At 33.9% G+C, this 20,924-nt stretch overlaps 2 protein-coding genes across 2 annotated transcripts in view; one reads left to right on the plus strand and one right to left on the minus strand.

Moving 5' to 3' along the window:
* Positions 1–20,924, plus strand: part of LOC118186582 (cell adhesion molecule 2-like) — a 409,684-nt gene that overhangs the window by 8,260 nt on the left and 380,500 nt on the right. The gene's annotated exons all lie outside the window — the stretch shown is intronic.
* Positions 7,792–8,259, minus strand: LOC146997490 (histone-lysine N-methyltransferase SETMAR-like). The gene has a single exon (XM_085814317.1). It carries the CDS (start codon positions 8,257–8,259, stop codon positions 7,792–7,794), a length of 468 nt encoding a protein of 155 aa, XP_085670443.1.

Below are 20,924 nucleotides of genomic sequence, written 5' to 3' on the forward strand. Positions count from 1 at the left end.
AAACTGTTGCCACAAAATGTTAAAGTCCTGTATTATATTTGAAGAAATTAAATAATGAAAATCTGCATAAGCGTATGTATATTTCTCTCATTGTGATAAAACAACGGTATCTAGAGCCATCCAATTTTGAATGACGTAATCCTACTGCGAATATGGGCATCTGAAATCCCAAATTTGGAGTTTGGAATTTGTTTTATGATCGATTTCATATTTTGTAAAACTTTAACGAATTTTTGAATAACAAACTCAACGATTTGAAAGCGAGCAATGGCAACACTCTACGGAAGGGGGGACCTTTTTATCTCCAGCGTGTCGAACTGTGTATCGGAAATTCTAAAGATATGCTCATTTTAAAATTATTTTGCGACATTGCTATTGAACTAAATTTTATGGTTTCAGTGCGAAGAACGTGATATTTAAAAAATAAAGGTAACACACAAAACGTTAAAAAAACGCTCCTTTGGACGTAATTTAAAATTTGACTTAAATTTTATTATTTTCATTTAATTATTTTACTTTGTATAAAATGTTAATAATAACCCTTATATTAAGAGATATTTATTGCACAAAAGTGTTAAAGATTTTACATTAATAACATCTCTTTAACATGTTTGAATCATGTTGTAAAAGAACCAGAAATAAGGGAAAATGTGCTTAAAAACATTTTATATCCAAGTTTGTGTTAAAGTATCTTATTGTCAAGCTTCAAGTAATTAAATACTAATCAAATATGGATCAGCATATTTCTTTTCTTTAAATGCTTTCAGTTACGCATTTTTATATTACTCTCGGTATGTTATTCTATTTTTAGTGAATGTTAGCTGTACTGATGCTAGCAGAATTATCAGTTGATTCGCCATATTTTCATTTGATTGAAGAATTCTGTGATAGGGGTAGACAATAATTTTCTGTAGCAATTATAATATATATAACTGCTATAGTAAATTTCCTTTTTTCTGTTTAATTATGCAACTAAACCTGGCGTTGAAATGATGAAGCAAAGAGCTTTATAATATCAGAATGAAGAGGGCAAGTTATATCATGAGGATTAGGACAGAATGAAGGGATTTAACATAATAAATATTGAAGAATGCCTTTAAGAATTATTATTGCAGATCTACCTAAACAAGAAAATTGCTTTTAAATTTTTCATAGCGGTATGCGACCTGGACGAAGAATTTGCCTTTAGAAATGTATAAGGTTTGTAACATTTTAAAAAAAGTTTCTGTATGAATTACACATTTATATGGCATTAGAAAAAAATATTTTAAATTAAACAAAAAACTTCAAAGATCCAAAAAAGGATTAATTAAATATGCCATGAATTAAATGAATTTTTATTTAAATCAATAACATATCTAATTAAAAACAGTATTATTAAAATATTATTAAGAACTGAGTTTACTGTTTTATAATCGCTTATTTTGTTAATCAATATTAGACTGATTAAATCTGATGGATACATAATTCCTCTTTATAAATAGCAATAAATTTACGCGTGAAAGATAAAGGTATTTCATTTTGAGCAGCGTCCATAAGTTTATTTTGAGCTTCCAAGTGACATGGGCGTAGAGGTCAGCATAGAATGGCTTTCCAGTTCGTTATACACATTAAATGTGACTAGTTCTGATGAATCCAGTTTTAGGATGGATGTATAGTGGAAGAAACTGAGTCAAGAATCAGAATGAACGGGTAGTTTTAAAATTATTATTGAATTTTCTACATATTTATTAACATCTCTGTTTTATTAAACTTACTTGATTTCTTATTTCAGAATTCGAAATTTAGGTTCAGTCCAAATGAAACTCGTAGTTATTTTCTGATTTCTTTTTAAAATTGTATTCTTTAGCAATTTTTTTTTAATTTTCGAAAACATTTTTGAATTATAACCTATCAAAAGTTCGTCATTTTCTTAAAGTAGGTGCATTTCTAAGCATATCTACAAAAAAAAATTAGAAAGTTTTATTCAAAATTGACAAAGATATACGCGAATTTATATATAGGCGCGTTTTGAAATTTGGCATATTTGTTATAAGCGGTAATAAAGTCAAATGCGGTTTACGACAGTTGTAGAAATTATTTGAAAATATGAACAATGCTCCTTATTTTCTACGCTCGTGAACAATAAAGAAGGCAAAGGAAAACAAGTTGTTATAAATTAAAAATTTCGCCATGTGAATTATTTATGGCGCAAAGTGAAAACAAAGATGCGCCAAGTTTAATCTTTAAATTTATCTTTAAGTGTCTCATCAGATTTTATAAAATTTAATATTTAGGCGTAATTTGAGTCATAGAGTCAAAATATTCGGTATGCCATTAAAGGAAAAGTCCGAATTTTTGTCAAAATATCTATGTCAGAGCAATGCTATATATAAATATATAAATCTAATATATATCGTAAGTAGTGCTTTTAAGATATAAAAATTCAAGTTAAATTTCTTCAATCGGCGCATTAAACCGGGAAATACAAAAATATTCCGCATTTTTTTGTTTATGTGTGTTTGTGCAAGTTGTAGCTATTACCTGTGCTATAGAGGTTTTTAAAGTCTATCTAAAAAATAAATAGTTTACAAAGACAATAACAATGGGGCAAGATTTTCTGAGCAGCTAGAGTACCGCTATGAGAAGGAAGTTAGTTTAATATAGAACAGAGACTTACTATAGCAACATAAAGCTAAATTTATAGCCGAAATTATTCCGTTTTATTAATATGACAGCATGCGATGACAATCGTATGTGATAGGTTTATAGTAGAATAATACTCGAATTTACATTTGAGGTTTTCCCAGATTGAAGATGGTAGTCGAAATGAGTTAAGTAGAGACAGATACACATATGTGTTTAGAATGAAAAAACACGAAACAACCGTTATGATAAATATATGATGAAGAAAATAGTACTCAGCTATTTTTCCCGGAAAATATCTGATTTTAAAATTTTCTCCCTCCCCGGGAAAATAAATATATAAATAAATCGTTTGCGTTTGTTGGAAAGTTTTATATGAATAGAAATCAATGGCGAATTAACTTCTGTTGATAATAAAATGAAAGTAGAACTAATGATAAACGTGTACGGTGCGTTAATATTACGAATGCATATAATTTATATCCCATTTATAAAATTAGGTTATCTTAGTACACTGAAAAGATCTTTTAAAGTTAGAAGAAATACACATCGAAGTTTAACCTTAAAAAGACTTTTTCCGTAGAAGTTCCTCTATGAGGTGAGAATCTTTTTATTCCTTTTACAGTTGTAGCTATTCGTTACATCCAGATCAATATCTTCATGGATCTTCATTCCAACTTTGATAAGATTTAACCCTTCGTTTAAGTTTAAAACCTTCACGGTTTCCTTTCTAGAACTCGGGCTTAGATGCTCAATTTATTTAATAATTCTTTTGTTCTTAAATAGCAAAAAAAAAAATCAAATCTTTATTTCTAAACATGGGAATTCCTGAGACCTATAATAAAAGAATTCGGTCTTAATTCCTTCTAATATCAACTCTATCTCTAAAATAAAAGAAGAATCAGCTTTTCTACAGAATACGTATAATATTAACTACCTAATATGAAATGTCTGTGATGGAAGGATAGATTCTTCAAAGCTGTTTTCGTTACTTTCTGCTTATGTTATCTTATCAGTTGTCTGAAACTGCGACTGTATGAAAAATATTAAGTTACTTTCCCAAATTATTCACTGTACTTCAGATCATTCACAAACTATTTTACTCCTGTGCTCAAACCTAAAAACGAAGGACGTTGAATACTAGTTAACATCTTGATAAGACTTTTAACCATATTATTAAAGCAGACAGTTGTATGACGGCGAAATAGCCCTTCCACAGCAGCCATCCTATTCCAATATTCGCTGTTCCTTGGTAGAAAGCCCGAGATCAAAACCGAGTTTTCATATAATTTTGTCTTTCTAGGATCACTGCTGGTAGTAATTATTACTGCATTAGACTTGCCTCGCCTTATTCGTTCCACATTTTTACGATAAAAATTTAATCCTTTTCGAAGTCCTCTGCATTGCCCTGGTCCGTGATCCGTGATCATATTAATGCCCCTGCTAAGATGACTAACTTCAATTTAATACGTCATATCTGTTCGAAAGCTTGTTTCCCTGATTGATGCCACATAAAGCTTGGGCCGTGATTTTGAATTAGTAGCAAATCCGCCATAAAATATCTGGAGCAAATGTTATTTCTCAGTAGATGATGATTCAACACTCCTCCTGCAGTAGCCGAGTCTTCCTGATACTTGAATCTTTGTTGTTGTTGCCAGCTGTTCCACAATAGCAATCCTATAAATATTCCAATATTCGCTATTCCTGGCATAAAGCCCGAGATCAAAACCGAGTTTCGTATAATTTTGTCCTTCTAGGATCACTGCTGGTAGTAATTATTACTGTGGTAGTAATTATTACGGTAGTAATTAGACTTACCTCGCCTTATTCGTTCCGCATTTTTACGATAAAAATTTAATCCTTCGTATTCCTACTGCATTGCCTTGGTCAAAGTAGTCCCGTGATCATATTAATGCCACTGCCATCTGAAAGCTTTCGACATTCTCGGCAAACGCAAACCAGGGATCTCTAGATAGCCAGAGCTTACAAAATTATCCACTATTAAAAGACAAGCTGTAAAACGATGAGGTATTTTCTCCGTCCTTTCCGCCTGCCTTCGCGGTGCAAATGGAAGCATACTTCACGTGTATTCGAGAGTTTCAGGTTTCGAGTCCCTGAGAGGGTATTGCACATTTTTCACGTTTCCTGCTCCAAAAGAACGTAATGACTCTATAAAACAGCTGCGCCACATTTATCTTATGACCGTAATTTGTTTAGATTTCATCATCACAATTTACACAAGTTTCAATTATCTGACTCTAGTTCTTAACGGTTGCATCTTCTTTCACAAGTTCTCGCAAGCGGGCTTATTCAACATCAGTAAGCCGGCCAGAGCGCTGTGTTTCTTAAATGCCATATTGCTTGTTTCCGAATTTTCGGCAACAAACCTTCACAGTGTCATATGATACAACATTAATACCTAAAGCTGTACACATGATTTGGTGACATTCTGTAGCAGATATTTTGAAACAGAACTGGAAGTAAATGATGGTTCTAATCTGATAGTTCCATTTCAAACAACTTGTACTCAATAATAATGATATTGGTTTACAGTATTTCCTGTGAACGCGATTCCTGTGAACTTTCTTGTTGTCTTCTGTAGACAACAAGATAAAAAGCCAAAGTGAAAAGTTCCATGGCTGCAATAAATACGTGAACATTTTATACATTAAGCAGTAATTTGATTCTAAGCTTCCGTGCAGTCACAGTATCCTAATAATACCTACTAGGGTGGAGCATATAATAATCACTGCCAAAACCTTCAATCTAGCTCTTTTCATGCATGCTTTTAAGATATATTACTCGCATGTTAACGAGTTTTAGGCATTCTTCAGATAGATCACAATCTGGAACCAGTATAAACCACTATAAATAGAGAATAGCAATATGTTGTTCTCGATTCTAACTGGGGCGATTTTGTTTGCCCAAATGAAGCCTACACTCTGCAGAAGGGAAAGTGTGGAGCGGGCCATTAGGACAAGCTAATAGTCGTCTTCCATACAACTAACTTGAATAGACAGACCTTGTTAAAAATTGTCCAAGAAACAGATTTTCGTATTGGCACTGCAAGAACGTATGGAAACTAAAGTGTGGTAAAGAAGCCTTACAAAGACTCGTAAATGAAGATCTAATACATATCCTATAAGGTTGGGCTTTGGATTTTCACGTATGGGTCTTCGAAGCACAGCTTTTCCAGAGGCTGGAAATTAGGGAACCACTTTAGATAACCTTTTGCTAGTCATCAGCGAGCTGAGGATCAAATAAATACACCTCATATTACAAATTTATAACTGACAGATAGCGTATGTATTTGGGAATAAAGAAGTGCTTAATCTCGCAACCACCAAGTTAAGTGCAAACATTTTCGATTCAAGACGTAGTTTTGCTAGAGTCGAGTGGCAGGATTACTGCTTAGTAGAAAGGGAAAATTAAAATCATGTTATGTTTAAATTAATATAATGGGTTATGGGTTATTCAATTATGGCAAAGCAGACGAGGGCTATCTGCCTAAAGAAAGGGATGCCTTCGTGGAGGACTTCCTAAGGAAAACTGGCTCGTATACACGTTACACATGGGGAAAACAACGAAAACGCCCATGCAGCCAGCTTGTTTGCGGGATTCAAACCTCGGACCGAACTACCAGTGTTTAGCGTTTTTGCCGCTTGGCCGCTGGTGGGCAAATTAATATAATGATATTTTAAATTCTAAATAATGATAAAAATTACTGCATTCTGCGAATTTTAGCAAAATTTTCTAGTTTCATAAATGTGAAAAAAAGCTTTAATTGATATTTAGTTTGGAGTAAATTTTAAAAACTTTCAATTGATATTTACTTTGGCACATTTAGAAATTTTCTAATTTCTAAAAATTTCAGTACGTTGTAAAATAACAAATAGTATTTCAGCATTTGTTTTGGATTTCAAGAATGTACTTAATTAATGGTACTTGGCACCATCATTTATTACCCTCTTTGAAATTTCCCCTTCGTCTAATTTGAATTTATTTTTAGAATTTAATATTTTACCAATACCATATTTACATACATGTTTCAAAATTTAAATTTGCTTTCCTCTTATTAAAGTGTTTTTTGACAATTAATTTATTTTGCACATTATATGTTTAATTTGGTGTCGCAGGTTATATCTTGATGAATTAATTAAAATAACAAGAAATTTCATTATTAATAAAAAATTTTAAATTCTTGAAAACTTTTTATTGATGTATTCTGATTTTATTATTTTTATTTATTTAAAATTAAAAATCTAAAAATTTTCCTTTAAAATTAGCTTTCTTTGATTAATTTCTCTGTCAATAAAAATATAGTTTATAAACATGGTGGTTATCTTGATAGTTCCTTGAGATGCTCTTTGGAAAAGAACAAATATTTTTTTTAGTATTATTTAATTTGATATAAATTCGGTTTTAAACTAAAAAAACTCAGTTGCGTAACAGCACTAACGGGCCAATTCCTACAGTGTCCCAAAATCTGCTTTCTTGACCGTGGGCCCGGAGTGTGTAAGCATATGCGCTGAAGAAGTGGTCAGCTTGTCGCAGGATCCCCAGTGTTTAGTCCCCAAGCGAACTTGGTACTCATTTTATCGCCCCAGAGGTTGGAAATAATGGGATGAAAGAACGAGTCGACCTCGCCCATCCCGGAGGTCGAACCCCGGACCTGTGGTGCGATGCGCTGGCCACTGCGCCACCGGAAATTCGGTTTTATTTTGCATTAATTTCATTATTTTTTGTTTTTGTGGGATTTTTTACATTTTTTTGGCTATATTTTGTGTTTTACTGCTAGTATATTTACCACTATATAAGTAGGATATTAATTCTATATAATTAACCTCTTTCTCGATTATATATATTAAAGTTGCACTGAGGATTTAATATGAAAAAATGTAAAGCTACTTCCCTGATGAGTGCACCGTTGTTCAACATTTTCCATGTATTTACAGTCTTAAATATGCAGAGAAATAGAAGATGATGCTTACATGTTTGCATGACTGAAACAGAATTAGGAAAGGCGAACATTACGCTGCAGGTGTCAGATTAAGATACTGATGTTAATATTCCCTCTAACTGCAGAGACATAATACAAGGTCCAGCTATTAATTTTCAGAACTCATGGAATAATTCAGAAGAGAAAAAGGTTAAACACATAGCCATTTAATATGACTCAAAGTAATCCCCATCAGCAGTAAAGCAGGTCTGTGCTCGGCTGTACAAATTTCGGAAAGAAGTTTTAAAGTCCTCTTTTCGAATGCTCTTTAATAGTGACGTTACAGTTTTCTTGATGGCTTCAACATCCTGAAATCTTGTTCCCTTCAGCGAATTTTTCAGCTTAGGAAACAGGAAAAAGTCTGCAGGTGCTAGGTCTGGAGAGTATGGTGGATGCTGCATTTCAACGATACCATGCTGGGCTAAGAATCGCCTCATAGGCAATGCAATGTGTGGGCGGGCTTTGTCATGCAGCAGCAGCCAACTTCCATTTTGTTGAAAATGAGGCCTCACTCTACGAATTCGTTTTCGAAGTTGGTCAAGAACTTCTGCGTAGAACTGTCCATTCATAGTCATGTTAGGAGGAAGAAATTCATGATGAATGAGTCCATCGCAATCGAAGAGAGCGATTAACATGACCTTGATTTTGGACTTTTCAAATCGAAATTTTTTCTACCTTGGTAAACTTGGAGACCGCCATTTGGAGCTTTGACGCTTGGTTTCAGGGTCATATTGATGACACCAAGACTCGTCTCCCGTGACTATCCTATCCAGGAACGCAGGCTCAGCATCAGCGTTGTCGATAATTTCGCCATATGCGTCCAGTCTTAATTACTTTTGTTAGTCCTTTAAATGGTGAGGAACGAATCTGGAACATCTTGCGTTTGCCTAGGTCTTGCGTCAAAATTCGCCGAACCGTCTCTTTGTCCATGTTGAATTCACTGGCGAGTACTCGAACAGTCAATCGACGATCACATTTCACCATATCGCGAACTTTTTTAATTGCTTCGGACGTGCGTACGGACTGCGGCCGACCATGTGTGTGGATCATCTTCGACGCTTTCGCGCCCGTCCCGAAAGCGTTTAAACCATTCAAAAGTTCTTGAGCGGGATAATGCTTCCGTACTTGTTTTAACATTGCGTAGGTTTCCTCAGCTGTCTTGCCCAATTTGAAGCAAAATTTAATGTTAATTCTCTGCTCCATTTTTACTTCGACTATAGGAATTTAAGAGCTACGTTTTAATGCGCCTTTCCACGAGAACCACTTACTTCAGCGTGGTGCCGATTGCACTGCACATGCGCAAGAAAACGCTCTTTAATATGCAATCATTAGAGCCATCTTCCGACTTTTCGTTCTCCTACAGTTACGTCAGTTCTGGAAATTAATAGCCGGACCTTGCATTACTGTTGTTTTCTTAAAGTTCTTGTTTAATTATAATCAGATAAAAGATTTTGTTTCCATTTTCGCCTTTATGTATGTATATGCATCGTTATTCTGGGCTTAAGCAGAGTAATGTTTCACCACCAAACAAATTAAAATTCGTAATATGGAAGATAATTTATGGAAAGGTTGCACATAGTGTACTGGATATTTGATGCCTAAATCACTAGAAAATAAAAATATACATATATTTTGATTTACATATACAAATATATATAATATACAAAATACAAATATACAAAATATACAAATATACAAAATATACAAATATACAAAATATACAAATATACAAAATATACAAACATCAAAATATAATGTTGCGCGTGCGTACGAGTTCGTAATAGATTGAATGCATAAGTCCGATAATAGGTTAATAAAATTCATTCTGATCAAAAGAATATATCAGAAAGCTTTCCTCAGAGGTATTCGTATTTTCCTCAGAGGTATTCGTATTTTCCTCAGAGGTATTCGTACGAGTGGTCGCAGTATCACGCAGTATAATTATACTTCAAATTACTAAAAACTTTAAACTACTACACAAAGCAAGTATATCTAAAGAGAAAGCTAATTCAGATTTCTCGTTCCCGCGGAAATAACAACTCACAACAATAATTAAGCAACTGAGCTGTGATGCTCTCTGTCTTTTCATAAGTTTCAACCGGATGCGAGATATTTCTTGTAATTTCTACTTCTCGAAATTATTAGAAAGCAATACGAGGATGGCATTACGGTTACAACTAACATAGTGTTCAATTACATTAATTCAATTTCAATACAAATTACCGAGGTATCAATTTACTCAACGTTAAATGTCCGTGCCCTTATATTCTTATTTTTCCGGCACAGCTTTCTCTTGAACTTAACCACATAAAAAGGTAAAATACTCTCTCGCGCTGCATTGCACGGCGAAATACAACAATTTTAATTATAATTCTACTGAAATTAGCTATTTAAATACAAAATCCGTAACAGTACAGTATTTTATCCTTCATTACCTACGTACGCAACCATCAAATAAAAGGATCATCATTAATTTTTTTTTTCTAAACTTATCATAACAGACTGACTGCCACCGCTGCAATATGCTTGATTTAAGTTAAAGCTTTCAATCATTCCAAATACCATTTTATAGAACGTAAATCTCTAATATGGGGATTTTGCTTTCAAACATTGTTTGAAACTTCCAAGGAATGATTACATCGTGCGTTTCTAGAGAAAATACATAATTCGTTTTCTTTTGAACACCTTTGAGTTGCGTTTCAGAAGAAGGTTTGTTAAATTAAAATTTGTGGCTCTCATACCAAATTCTCAAGGGATTTATTAGATGTGTCTAATGCATTCAAAATCCAGATATCTTGTATACTTTTAAGTTAGTACACCACTTTCAAGTGCCAATTTGTCGAATCAAAGTGCTTTCAATGCACATTCGAATCAAATATTCTTGGAAATATTTGCAACTCAATCAACAATATAAACAAAAAAATGGCTAATATCAAGTATTTCTGATTTCAGAGTTTTATATTAATCTCAATGGAAATTACAGTACTTAAGAAAGCTCCAAAATAAAGAACAATATAACAAACATTTTTCTGCGATGTTATCAGAATATCTAATTCTCTACAAATAATAAATGTTTAAATTATTTAAAATTAGGTTTAATAATTTTCAAAATTAAGAAACTTTTTCACTTTACCTAAAGCTAATTCCCACGGCGGACTCGTCTCCTGAATTCTAATTTATTTCGTTATTGTATGGATCGATTTATATTATGCAGAGTGTTATGAAACCTTCCAAATATGCTTTCATGTCACTCTTTTATCATTCCAATGATTCTAAACGGAGTTAATTATCTTTATAAGATATTTCCTCCCTCTTTTTTGCTTGCTTGCGTGGTGCAATTAAAAGCATATTTCATGCATTTTAGGGAGGTTCGGAAATCCCATCTCGTCAAGGGCGTTGCACATTTTTTATATTTTCCTTATCTATAATCCTAATGACTCTATAAAGTGGCGCCCGAACTAAAAGGTGGATAATAATTCATCACCACCAGGTTTGGCAATTGGGTCCACTAATCTCCAGTTGCCCTTTAAAAGGAGGAGTATAGAAAGTATGTTCTCTCTCCTTTCCGCATGCCGCATGCTAAAAGCACACTCGATGAATATTCAGAATATATGCACATAGTGGATGAACAATAATTAAGCAACGGGGACGTAATCTTCAGCAGCAAATAATTTAGTGCACGGAATGACCAGCTTGATCACCAGACTTGAATCCTATCAAACATGTTTAGGATGCTTTAGGAAGACATATAGCTGTTCTCAGTCCTCCTCTTGCCACGCCTGCGAATGTTTTGCACAAGCAATGGCTTTCACTTACTACGGAACTGATTGATTGCATAATTAACAGCATCGCACATCGCTAAGGAAGATCATACTCCACATTGAAGGTATTCGTCCTATGCCAGACTGACACATCCGATTTGTTCTTTTTATACATATGCTAATTTCTGTAACACTATAGATTTCTGCTATTTTTTTCATGCTGTTTTATACCTTATTGAGTGCTTTATACTGTGGGTCAGTTTCATTAAATTCCTCATGTAACATTTTGGGTAATCATCATTTTGTGATGTTTTTCTTAATTAATGGTAATCAGTGTAGTACTTTATGTAAGAAGAAACCGATACTAACTTGCGTCGGAATTCGATCGCAGCATGTCGAGACTGTTGTTCCGCTACGTTGCAACAATTCGATCGCAGCATGTCGTTCCGCTACGTTGCTGCTCGTGTCGGTGTGTCGGTCAGGATTCTGTGACTGTTAAGCTAATATTAAATCGACGGTCCTGAAACGCTATACTCTGAAGACCATGTAGGATCTCAGCAGTTTCGGGCGACTAACTGTCGACAAGACAGACATATTGACTTCTCGGCCTTGCAGGATCTTACAGATACGTGTTATACCCTGATTTAGGAACTTGGCTCATATGCAGATCGACAGACTCCGAACGAACAATTCGACAACATCTGCAGCACCACGGACTGTTATGGTGATCACTATTGTTGTTTCGATTGATACTGCAACAAGGACAGGTTCGTTTACAGTTGTATCACGAACGATGACATAAGAGTGGCAACTCGTCGTTTTTGATGCGAATCCTGGCCATTACATTTCTCACGTTTTAAATATCCTGGCTGTGTACTACCTTCGAGGCCTGTCTACGCCTTAAAAATCATAATGCACGGCCGCATGTTACATATGCTGTTCTAATCATCGTGGATTCAGAGGGTGTTCGATTGTTGCTTTGCCCAGCACTTTCTGCACATTTCTCTCAAGCACTGAAATAACCTGTACATTGGTCGCCGAGAGAATGGCATTCCACAACTCGTCAGGCATTACGACGTATGGAATGTGGCATAGAGTCGAACCATGTGATGAAGTACCGGTATGTCTCATTCAAGTTCAGTTCGTGTCGATGCTCAGCCGTTATGCAATCCTTGTCGCTTCCCAACGTGGTAGCTCTGTGTACAGAATTCTGCACTCTATCCGAAAATACATGGAAGTTTAATCACCCGAATCACCTGCAAGTTTTGAACTCCGGGTGTTTAGAAAACTAACCGCATTTGCTACCAATTACGTCCCGAACACATGCAGTGGGAAAGCAGAAAATTCTTTATAATCTACCCCCACTTAAAGAATGACTGGAAAGGAAGGATACCCAATCATGAAATGCAGGTACTGAAGCTTAAATGTTCACCATAGTTCGGTTGATATTTGTACAATCTCTTAAGCTATTCTTATTAGGAAATGTGAACTGTCAGTTAAACCATCGCCGGGGAATTTCCGTTTACTTGTCCGGCGTATCATCAACTGCACCAAGAATACATGTAGTGAAGGAAAAATTTCTTATAAGCCCATTCAAATATCGCTTGTCATAAATTTAGGTATGTCATTTAAAACAATGTTCTTAAATTCATTTGTATTATAGATTCCGAGTTTTGCGAAATATCACTATTTTTCATAAAGTTCACTAATAAAAGATAGTTGCATAAAAATGAATTTCAAGTCAGTTTCAATCCTCGCATTTTATATAGATTTCTCAGATATAAAATATGTTATTTCAAGGTTTGTAAAACGGTGAAGGGGCTCAGAAAAAGTGGTTTTGAGCAAAGAATGTTTCAATAATATAGCTGCTGTTTTTATTTTATGCTATCAATAGTTTAACCTCCAGAGTAAAGCAAACTGAAAGAATAATACATTATACGCCATTGTAGTATCATACGAATTAACCGTATTGCTATACCACATCACGTGCAATTTGAAGATAGTAATATAAAAATTGAGCTGTACTCATTGGAAAGCATTTGTATTAATGTAATCACTGGTAAAAGCAATCACACGATTTATTTTGACCTCTGCCAGAGAACTGATTCTTATATTATATGTGCCATGAAAGCTGGCTCTTAGATTTCTGGAACTGATGAACTCAGATTTTGACATCAGCATCCTTTCATTGTCGCTATGTCTTCCAAATCCATATATGCCATCCAAAAGCATTTACACGACTATAAACAAACGATTTATATCCTATTGAACTTAAACTATCCTGCTATAACTCTGAGTTACATAACACCAGACAACTAGTTTCCTGCAGAAAGTTGTACGGAAGACAATAGCATTTTTTTATTTTCCGACTGGAACTTGAAGTGATCGCCAGACGTTTGGCCACTGCTGTTAGAATAAAATTTGGGCTAACATATTAGTTGAAAATGTATGTAGGGATTGCTTTAATTTCGAATAGTTATTTTAAATTTTGAAACTTTTTCCTTTAGATTCTTGTTTTTCACCTACAACTCCCTGCCAGAATAAGATTTTTCAGTGTTGCGTGTTATGTCAATGAAATAAAACCTCTGTTTAATGGGAACTTCAGTCATTTACATAGAAGAGCTTAGAAATTCTTAGCAGAGCGAATTCTGCCTTCGGGCTGTGTCGTTCGTTTAAGCCTATCTCACTATGTTCGGCCGTAGACTTACGTGCCTGTTAGTATTCGCTGATGAAGTTTAATTACAAGCCAACTAGGTTAGTTACTTTTGTACAGTTTCGGCTAAAGTTTGGCTAGTTAGAATTAGTTTAGGTCCCATTTTCAGGTCCTTGATAGCTTCGCCGTTTAGTTAATATTTAGGGACCAACTCCCGTAGAAATTTTATAGCTTCGGCTATATCTTTTTAGTTAAGTATTAATTAAGTTCTATTTCTTAGTACTCTTAAGTTAAAGCGCAAGGGAGGCTTTCCTGTAAACCCGAGGAGGGGTGGACTGTATTATTTCTGTGAGTGAATAAAAGGGTATATCAACCCTTCTTTGGACCATCTATATAGTTGCAAGAAGACAAACGAATAATCGCCAGACCCTTGGCTAATATTCTAGTAGCCAACGACACGTAAATTAACTACAGCTTTATAGGTATATAAAAGTTTAGACTTTTTGTTGTTGGAACATGTTTTTCGCGAAATTGCTTAATTTATACAAATTCCTTAGTTTGCTAAATTAATCATTTCTGTGCTGTTTTTAGTTTTAAAATTTTAAAGCTAAGAAAAAATTTTAGATTTTATTTTCATTTAAAATTAGTCAAAGAGGTGAAAATGATTTATATACAGGGTGATTCAGAATTCATCATCAATATTTGGTGGAGAGGTAGGGAATAGGAAAAGAAAGAGATTTCACATAGGAATGCATGGGCGCATATGCCATGTAGTAGGGCAAAATGACCCCAGTTCAATGATGGAAAGAACATATAAAAAGGAAGTAGTAAAGAAAAAAACATTTATTATCTTACATGTAATCTTTATTTGCATCGATTTTACAAACTTACAAGAGGTCCTCGAACTGCTGACCATGTGCTAGAATGCATGACTCGCAACGGCGTTGCATGGACAACCGGACCTTCTGGAACATGCCTAGCATTTACATGCATATCTGCAAGTTCATTCCACGTATACCTGTTCAAGTTACTTCTGCAAAGTCACTTAGTCGAATGACGATTGGCTGCACACGTGCATATGTATGGCATTTGTGTACACACAGCGCCCTCTACACTAACATGTGCTCGTCTGCGCCATACTTTCCTATGTGAAATCTCCTTCTTTTCCTATTCCCTACCTCTCCACCAAATATTGATGATGAATTCTGAATCACCTTGCATATCTAAATCGAAAGCATTTGTTTTTATATATTGTTGTTACGTTGCAAGGTGTATTTTAATTTTATAACAGTTTTTTTAAATTACTCTACCCTTCATGTCTTATCTCGCTTCATTAATTTACAACTTCCTATCAGAATGAGTTTTTAGAATCGCGTTAAATGCAAATGAGGAAGAGAATAGCATTAAAGTCAAGTTCAACTGATTTCCAGAGACAGAGAACTAAGAATCGTGAGTAGCGCGCATTTCCCTTTGGGCTACGTCTCTCTAAGCTGTTGTTACGCTCGGCCGTATTAGTACTGTTATGAAATTCTTTTGTATTTTTTGTTGTGTATAATTATTGCGTATTATTTTACTGTGTTTAATGAATTTGTATTGAGCTTATTTAAAATTAATGTATAATATTTAATATTGTTAAACTTTACGGCAAAGCTCCCTTAAGTTTGGCAGGATATGAGTTACAGTTAAAAGGGCGCGGGTGTATTTCCATTTTTCACGAGTCGGCTTCTTTCGAGGTTAGAGGTCACCGTCCAGCTGCATTTTCCTCTTTTCGCGGGGGTTGAAAACACGTGTTTTGCTCGTTCAGAGGCGAATAGTTCTAAGGGGCGGCGATTTTTTGACAGAGTTATAGGTTGGAAACATTCTTCTGTTGCGTGGGAAAGAAAGGGTCTGTCATCTTGTAGAAAGATCTGGATTTCTGAGAATTTTTGAGGCTATTTATTACCTTTTTTTCTAGTTGGCTAGAGGGAGTCCAAGTTTCCTTAAGATTGGTTAAATTTTTTATTTTAGTGTTGTTTGAGCCAATAGTGATTTTGAGCCGTTTCTTGGTGTGTGTAAACCGAGTTTTCATAAACCGTTGCAGAAAAAGCAGGGTGATTTTTTAGACTGAAAGAGACCTTTGAGCAGATTTTTTTGGAGCCTTAGCGGGTTTGCTTCTTTGACGGGGGCCGGCCGCGGTCAGTGAGATGCTGAAATGGAGCGGAGGAAACGCCGCGGTTATTCTGGGGTCGACCGCGGTTTACAGTTAGGCTGTTTATCTCCGAGATTCTGGTTACGGAGTCCAGTCCGAGATAGTGCGGGTGCTCGTCAAGTTGTCGGCGGCAATTCCTGTCTTGCGGCCTATTATTTTCGATTTCGTCGCTGATATTTTTTTTCCCAATTGTGTAAGAGTCTGAACTGCTCGTGCTGGAGTTTTTATTTTGCTTTAGAAAATAGGGAAATATGGAAAGTCGTCATCTCCTGAGGTCTGCTTTGGTCTGTTGTCTCCAGTTTTCGACCTTCTTCTCTTATCTTCAGTGGAACTTCGAAATCGGGAAAGTTGATTGAGTTAAAATGCTGCTTGACGGAGGTTAGTGCTAGAACTATGAAAAAAGTCCGGTTCCTGGAAACAACGATGAAGATTTGGCTATTATGTTTTTAATGTTTCGTCACTCGATCCGGGCAGCTCCCTGAGTCTCTCAGATGTGGTACGCGGATTTCGTGAGCGACTTTATGTTTTCATTGGTGCTTTTCTTTTGATAATTAATCTTTATAAATTTGGAAATGTTCAATACTAAAGCAAGAGCTGTCATGTTTAAGTAGATGAAAATTGAATATTTACTGTTACTAAATTTCTAGCTGAGAAGGTAATTTTTTTAAAATTAATGTTTAATAGTCAGAAGTTAATTGAACTAATTGGAGGAAGTGAATCTTTGTTTTAATGTATAAGTGCTATGTTCAATATGATGTATTCTAAATTAGCTTTTATAAATGAGTTTAAACTTCTTGAGTTCCTGTTTAAAATGATTAAAAACTGTGACGTGTTTCCTTATGATTTTTGTATTAATGGAATAATGTTTAATGTGAGATTGATATGAAAAAAAAAACTATGAGTAACTTTAAAAGCTTTTTGTAGGGGTAGTCTGGCCAGCTATCTTGAATTATAAGATGTGAATTATTTAATAAATGTGTTTATTACTTTTTATTATTGTATGTTTTTTGAGGTTGATTGTGGTCTACTGTAGGTCACCCATGTGATCCTTACGGAACATGGTTATTTTAGAACCTGGGTATTTATATTGCGGTAGTAGGAAAAAAATCAGTTTTAAGAGTTAATGACTATACGATCGGTTTACTTAATTTATTTTGATTTGATGAACAGACTTCTTAATTATGAGATTGTATCTTTCCTTGGTGTTTTGAAGAGATCTGTGTGGTATTTGAATTCTTAAGGGTTTAAGGCTATCTCTAGATTTTGTATTGAAATTTATGTGTTTTCAGGTTGGAGATCTAAATTAGTTTTAATTTAGTGAGAGATAGCGTGTTAAAGATTTTGTTGTGGAAGTGCATTTTGGCATTTAGGTTTTGACAAATAATCTTTGCTTTTACCAAAACACCAGGGAGGATATCTTTCTTTGATGTCTCTTAGATTAAAAGTTTTGATTATGTAAGTACTGAGTTTAGTTTTAGTTAATAGTTAGTTAGTTTTTTTTTTTTTTTTTTTTTTTTTTTTTTTTTTTTTTTTTTGTCGCGGCACCAGTTTAGTCAGTTTTAAAGAGTGTTAAAAGTTAAATGTAAAAGTAAATTTTTTGTTACGTAACAGTACGTGCCTTTTGATAGCTCGCCGGCTAGTTTAAGATTACGGACTAGCTACATTAGAATTATGTCAACTTCGGCAAATCTCTTAGTTAGTCATTGTTTAGTTCTTATTTCTTACTTTTAAGTTTAAGCCCAAGTGAAGGCTTTGCTTTAAGCCCGAAAGAATGGGCCGACTGTTAATCTTATTTTCTTTTTAACCCTTCTTGAGTTTTCGCTTTCTGTTCTTTGGACCAAGCGATTATTCACTTAGTAGTTCACTAATTTCCTCGACATTTCATTTAACAGAATAAAACTGAGAAACTCTATAACGTATCTAAAAATAATAATTTTGTGAGAGAATTTAGTATGACTTTCAGTTCAAAAGTCTGTACGAGTATACAAAGAAGGAATACACTTTAAACGCGAGTAATTTCTGCAAGTATGGAAGTTTTATCTTATCTGACTGATTTTCCATTTCTGCTCATGCATTTAAAAAAGGCTAAAAAAGCTTTGATTTATTTGTACGAATTCTTATATCATAAAGCAGAAACTTTAATTTAACGTGAATATTTAGGATGTGATATTTGTCTGTTATATAAAATAGCTAAGAATGTGAAAGTAATGTGAAACTGTGTGCTCCATTCTCTTTACATTTAATCCTCTAATACCATACCATGTTAACTGATTTACTTTATTTCACATTATTTAAAATTCTGAATATCAGAATTTGTGCGAATACATATACTAATAAATGTAAAGCAAATACATAAATTGTATGAAAACACAGTTATATTTATTAAGAATTCAAAAAAAATGATCTTTCTATTGCCTCTCATAAAATACAAATTTCGGAATTTTAATTACTTAATAATATTGATATCTGAAGTATTTGCTAATTAATTATCTTCTCTTAAATATTTTCTTGTTATACTCTTTCTCCTATTTCTGATTCTAAAAAACAAAAATAATGTACTTACGCAGTGCAGTTAAAACTTCATATCCTTTTAATATTATGCATTAAAATCTGAGTTATATTTTTACTTATTTTTAGAAGCTTTTCAATTACTTTTAATGATGTTAAAACTTTCATATATTTTCCCTCTCACTTTTCAGAAAGCTCTGAAGTATTTGAAAAGAAACAAAGAGCTTAATTACGCTTGTAAAATGGATTTCAACTTCGTTTTGAATACAATTGAAAAATGAGCCATTATATTTCCAAGTCTAATGAGTAAAATATTTCAACTTTTTAAAAGATATGCCATTAATGCCAGATGGTTATTGTGCAATTTACGCATTAGAATTTCAAATCTGGGGTTTGTTTTTACTTTCATTTCACTTCCATTCATTGAAATTCAGGAACGAAATAGGAGAGTTTTTTCTCTTTAATAGCGGAAATGATATTTACATAAAGAGTCTTTAGATACTTGCTTTTCAAAGCAAATTTGAGAGAGTTCTGTTCTGTGACTCACTTCGAAATTCTGTCAAAATATTATATTCTATTGACTGCCATTTCCAATAATTTTTATACATTATAGATATTCGTATCTGCATAAATAAATGAAACAGTTTAAGGCTTGAATAAAAGTATCGACAAATCAAGTAAGTCATGACAGGCACGTATGTAAATCTTAAACTAAAAGAATATATTTTGGAAAGCTTATTTCGGGGTCAGTTATTTTCTTTTAGTTGATCTATATTAAAGTCTTTAACCTTTGACAATTTTCAATTATAAATATACTTTTTCTGTTGCTTAATTTCTAATGTAAAAATGGTAAAAAGGATTTGATGCATATTCTCTAATTATATGTCAGTCATACCAATTTCTCTTTTGATTAATAAATCCTTTAAATGAATAGTTGGGACTAAACTAGCCCTTCTTAGATGAGAGTCAAATATGGGATTTTGAATAATAAAGAAGAATTATGAAAGATTATATGTCTTAACAGAAGATCACGTAGTAGAAATACTACCTTAGTAACAAAAATTTAAATCTTTTGAGTTAATTTAAATTATGAAGAATGCACCTTTACGAGTTGCATACCTTTTGCTCCCTTGTACGAAGTAAAGGAAGTATTGCAATCACGAAAAATTACGAGTATCATATTTCAAAAAAATTATCCATTTTGACAGCTATGGAATGCAATTTAACGATGTTCTTACGCGTCATCCGTACGTAAGGACTGAATAAAAGACTCTTTTCCTCCAAAAAAATTTATAAAACGTCTTTAAAAGGAATTCTGAAGAGAATGTTTCGTGGTGTCTGTACGAACGTACGTATGTATCTCGCATAACTCAAAAACGATTAGCCTCAGAACGTTGAAATTTTGTATATAGGACTGCTATAACATGTAGATGTGCACCTCGTAGTTTGGTTGCAATCGGCTGCACCAAACGTATATAAATATATTTATATATATATATATATATACCCACTCTGTTACCCGGCTCAGTGATCTCAGTTTCTTTACTCTTATATGTTTCTAAATTGTTAATTTTTTGCTTTAAAAATGACTGACTTATGTTGTTCTTATCTTCCGGTTAAGGTTTTTATGCCTTTATGAAATCTGTAAGTAATATTTGTAGAATTATCAACAATTTAACAGCTGTTTAAGTACGGTTAAGTCTAATTTTTACGATTAAGATTAATTTTTAAATAACAAGGCGGATATGTTTGTTTACATTTGAAGCAGCAGAATAGTAGATTTGTTGGCAATATAGGACGCAATAAAAGACGTAAGGACACAATAAAGGACTCCTTTTCCCCAAACGATTTATAAAACTGATTTTAAAAGGATTCCAGAAAGATTTTTTTCGTGGCGTGCGTATTTATGTATGTATGTATCTCGCGTAACTCACAAACAAGTAGCCTCAGAACGTTGAAATTTATATATATGACTGCAAGAATATGTAGTTGCGCATCTCCCTTTTTGGTTGCAATCGGCCGCACCAAAAGTATATAAATATACCACTTTGCTAATCGTCTCAGTAAGCTCAGTTCTTTTTGTTCTTGAATGTCAGTATTATGCGAATTTTTTACATTAAAATGATTGTGTTATGTTGTTCTTATCTTCCGGTTTAGGTTTTTATGCCTTTAGGTAATCTGCGTGCTTAG

This window comes from Stegodyphus dumicola, chromosome 4, assembly GCF_044657685.1.
Source record: "Stegodyphus dumicola isolate Sdum_Otavi_A_Nest chromosome 4, ASM4465768v1".
NCBI lineage: Eukaryota > Metazoa > Arthropoda > Arachnida > Araneae > Eresidae > Stegodyphus > Stegodyphus dumicola.

Excerpts from the sequence above, each read along its gene's own strand:
- LOC146997490 (XM_085814317.1), bottom strand. The coding sequence starts at position 8,259 with ATGTTAATCGCTCTCTTCGATTGCGATGGACTCATTCATCATGAATTT.